Below are 4,358 nucleotides of genomic sequence, written 5' to 3' on the forward strand. Positions count from 1 at the left end.
GAAAATGAAGCAACATCCAGAGATTACGAACTACCGACGGTAAGAAAGATGTAATGTATTAATATTCTCTATCAAATAATCAGAACACTAAATTAGTTTTTAATAAAATAGTGTTAATACTGTTGTAAATTTGTACCATGCAGTATTTGAATATTTATTAATTTTAATTAATTATTTAAATTATTTCCACAATACTTCTAAAAATGACCCGTGATTTTATTATATTTGAAAACAAAGAAATGTGAACGTCTCCAAATTCAACGATTGCTGAGTTGAATAAAATCAGAACACTGAATTATTTTTTGATAAAATAGTGTTAATACTGTTTTAAATTTTTACCACGCAGTATTAGAATATTTATTAATTTCATTTAATTATTTAATTTAATATACGTCTACAAATAAAATACGTCTACAAAATGACCTGTGAGTTGATTATATTTGAAAACAAAGAAATATGAACGTCTCCAAGTTCAACAATTGTTAAGTTAATTAATGTAGTGTAATGGTTTGTGATTGATTTGGTGTTTTGTTTATTGTGATTGTAATTTGCATGTATTTGTATATTTCTAAAGTTTAATATTACCATTTATAGTTTGTGATGCATTCAATTAGGAATTGTTTTGCTTTTGTATTTTTTCATTCCAGAATTTACTTATTAATTTTAATAAAATAAAATATAGGCTATACTTTATCTCCAAGGTATCCGAAGCAGCTCCAAGAAATGAAAAACATCCATCGGTAAGAAATCGTTGCATTTAAAACGTCAAAACAGCAATGTTGTTTTTTTTTAATTATCATAGGCCTATTTTAAATATGACCAGTACAAAGAGTTGACATAAATAATATTGAATGTAAGTGTTAAATCTACCGTGTAGGCTTGTTTCCTTCTAGAAATATAAAAATGTGTATCATTCCAATATCTCAGTAGCTGCGAATGCTTAACTTTATAATTCACTGGATGTAAGCCTAAAGTCGGCCACATAAATCTAGTTTGTACACGCCCATAAAACAATTGTGCTTAACTCATGCGATTTGAACACGGCTACGCTATTGTCACAAAACGTATAGAAATTAATATATTTTCTTTGATATTCTGAATTTTCCAGGCTTATACGGCGTACATAGTTGAGCCGGAGGCAGATAACAAGTATGAAGATCTACAGTGGAATAATGACAACCCAGTTGTCTATGTAAACGTCAAGTGAAAAACTTACAATGTTAATTTCAATGTGATATTGTTCTGAAATCGAGAAAATAATTACAACGTATGGTGTTGCTGATTAATTATACAATGGTATTTTTACTTTTATTCTGCATTTCTCTTTTTAAATACATATTTTGTTCAAATTAACACATCGTAAACTGATGCAATCAATAATTATCATAATAAATGTTGTCAATTTGGTCATAATTGCCTACTGTATTCACGTATTAACATAAGATTCAAATAATGATAACAAATACTCTTATGGGTTTGTAAACAGTTTTTCATTTTGCTATTTGTCGTTCAAGTTCCTTTAGAAACATTTTAAAACACTTATTATGTATGACACACTTAATTATAGAGGTTATGTGATGTATAATGATGTAAATATTATTTCTGAGATTAAATATAGGAATGAGAAACGAGTGCTAAATTATGTATGTTTTAATGGGTAGGACAGGTAATAAGGGACAAGATAACTAAAGACAATACAGTACTCAACACTCTCTGAGACATTCATGTGACGGAAATTTTACAACTTCGGAGGCAATTATAATTCTTGCCAAAGGAAACAATACACATAATATTATGTACATAATAGTCCTACTCTAGGTCAACTTCACGAGCACTAAGCATTAAAATATATCATAGTATGTTATACTTAGGTCTTCATTTCTATGGAAGGTATTATCTATGCAATACCAGTTTAAGTTAGTCACGTAGGCCTATCAAATTAAAATCATAAAACATAATGAACAGAATAACATAAACCGGTAAAACGTTAGTGTATAAGTATTTATTTAATACCAGCCAAAGGTGTGCTATAACTGCATACAAAATTACTAAATCAGGAGCTAAAATATTATTCATTCTAGCAATTTTGTTTAGGGAAAAACATTCCAAAATTATGACTAGTATGGAGTCATATAATTCGACCAATCATAGGGTGGAATGTTTCTTACTGTGTTAAGGTTAAAAAAATTAATTCTGGGACACTACGTATAAAGTTACCAGCTACTTATAATATAATAATTGTGGTCTGTGAGACTCAGCTGTCCCAATTTTTGTCGAAACAGTCCACAGTTGAACAATTGGAAGTATAGAGAGATGCTCTATTCACCAGTACTCGAAAAATACAGGCTCCTAGCGGGGGCATGTGTCAAAATGTACACATTGCAAAACAATAAAGGAATCTCGTGGCCATGACATACAGTAATAGTCAATGAAATGTATATTTTTTTTTGTTTAGGCCGTGCTAATATACAATAACAGGAAAGTGTGATAAGTCAATTTTGTACCTAAAGACAATTCGAACGAATTGTGCACTTTCAATATACTTTTAAACAGGAAGCCAGAACATATTTTAATTTTTAAGCTAGCTGTCAACTGTACACTAATGTACAGTGGCGACTCTAGGATATATTTTCTGGGGGGGGGGGCTAAGTTGTCCGACAGTGGGGACTTGAGTTCGTAGGCTCGAGCTGGAAGAAGGGGTTGAAAGGGGTTCCCCCTCCCAAATGAGATCTTTTTTTAAAGAATATTAATCTCTAGATAGCCGAAAATGGCACTCTCGGACTGTAACAGACATGTTTTGGCTTGGTGTGGGCCTATTTTTATATGTTTTATGGTCTGACTGCCCGACGAGCTCTGTCCGGCGAGGAACTTGACTATCCGGTGGAGGACTTAAGTAGAAATAACAATGGCAGCTGCAATCAGAATAAACGTTTTGGATCTTATCCGTATAAATTTCAACGCTTAATAAATTGACTGCTATCCTATAATACTACATTATTATGAACCAGTATGGTGTCCAAAGTATGAAGATTAACTCAATGACAAGAACACTAAACAGCCTACAATTATGATTTGTATATTAATATAAACCTTGAACTCTCTCATCTAGGTGGTGAGAATTGCCGTTTTGGTTTCTGTTCAAATACCTTAATAGATTACGAAGTCTTAGCATTATTCCAGGTACAATACCATACCGTACACAATACCGTGCGAATAACCTCGGCCGTATTATTTATTTAATTCAATAATATTTAATTTGTATAAAACGAAATTTTTTCAGTGAGAGAACAGATAATGATGTAAAAATATTGTATATACATGGAGGCTTCATGATCAAAAGTTCTTGCCAGGATTTGGTACGTTCTTCCCTGGCACGGCTGGGCTGCTGGGCCGCGGCTTGGTGCCTGGAATGGTAAATAGGCCGTGAAGTAAAAAGTTTGCAGAAAGCTGCTCTAAAACACCGAAAGCAGAAGTCCTATTTACATCGGGCTTCCAAAATTTATGCATAGTAAAAAAAATATTGAACCTCGTCGCCATGACAGCCAATGCAATATATACCGGTATTTCTTTGTTTGTATCGGTCGTGCTATAACAGGAAAAGAGTTAAGAGGGCGTTAAACTCATTTTGTGCCAGAAAATTTTTATTTCAGGCAATTAACTGTAAAACTATGCAGCAATGAGGTAAACGTATTGGTCTGCTGATAGTGTAGGCGCGCCATTGTTTCACCACCAATTATGACTCTGTATAACACTGAAGCAAAACATTGTGGGCACCATTGGAAAATGTACTTGGTCTACCTGATCAACTTGTTTTTGCACTTTGGTAAATATAATGTTTGTGTCTCTGTTAGTTCCCTGCAGACGGGCTAAAGTAAAAATACGGGTCAGTATATTCTGTCTATGTTGAGTTATATAATATAGTTATATAACATAGTAGGCCTATTATGCTTTCAATTTTAGAAACATACAAAAGTCAGTCCGGTGCTTCAATTGCTTACAGTACTTTGTATCTTAAAACCTCATTAGATAACATACAAAATGAGAGAGTTTAAAAGACTTGGAGCAATTGACATTGCGATAAAAAACAATCTGAGATGACAAGATGACGTAATGAATTAATGGCACTTTCTGCTAAGCCCGGCCCCTTGTTGAATATTGTTTCTTTAGGCCCACAAAACCATAGCGTAAATGTACGTAAGCACACGCGCGTTTTGGGACAACACATTAGAAAGTTTGGGCAATTTTGTTTGAAGGACACGCGCGTATTCCTGGTTCCTTGGTCAGTTGTTAAGTGTGCGATAGACACTTCTGAAAGGTCTATTCGATGTGAACGTAGAACAGGGGTGGCGCCAATATTT

At 33.3% G+C, this 4,358-nt stretch overlaps 2 protein-coding genes across 11 annotated transcripts in view; both read left to right on the forward strand.

Annotated features, from left to right (window-relative positions):
* LOC117104236 (protogenin-like) overlaps positions 1-2,655 on the forward strand; it is an 8,914-nt gene extending 6,259 nt beyond the window's left edge. For 4 of the 9 annotated variants that reach the window (XM_033244933.1, XM_033244936.1, XM_033244937.1 and 1 more), the window contains 3 exons: positions 3-39; positions 648-740; positions 1,109-2,655. In XM_033244933.1, the coding sequence (XP_033100824.1) occupies positions 3-39; positions 648-740; positions 1,109-1,207 (229 nt within the window). In that variant the 3' untranslated portion in view covers positions 1,208-2,655. The remainder of the gene's footprint in view (positions 1-2; positions 40-647; positions 741-1,108) is intronic. The other 5 variants (XM_033244938.1, XM_033244939.1, XM_033244941.1 and 2 more) reach the window with 4 other exon arrangements.
* LOC117104237 (hemicentin-1-like) overlaps positions 1,271-4,358 on the forward strand; it is a 12,228-nt gene continuing 9,140 nt past the window's right edge. Inside the window, exon 1 of one of the 2 annotated variants that reach the window (XM_033244944.1) lies at positions 1,271-1,296. Coding sequence is in view for 1 of the 2 variants with exons in the window: in XM_033244943.1 (XP_033100834.1) it covers positions 3,736-3,823 (88 nt within the window). In the remaining variant the exon portion in view is untranslated. Of the gene's footprint in view, positions 1,297-3,693; positions 3,824-4,358 lie in introns of those variants that run through there. The other variant, XM_033244943.1, reaches the window with a different exon arrangement.

The sequence above is a fragment of the Anneissia japonica genome, unplaced genomic scaffold (genome assembly GCF_011630105.1).
Source record: "Anneissia japonica isolate Jap-2015-1 unplaced genomic scaffold, ASM1163010v1 scaffold468_len270531_cov130, whole genome shotgun sequence".
NCBI classification, from domain to species: Eukaryota; Metazoa; Echinodermata; class Crinoidea; order Comatulida; family Comatulidae; genus Anneissia; species Anneissia japonica.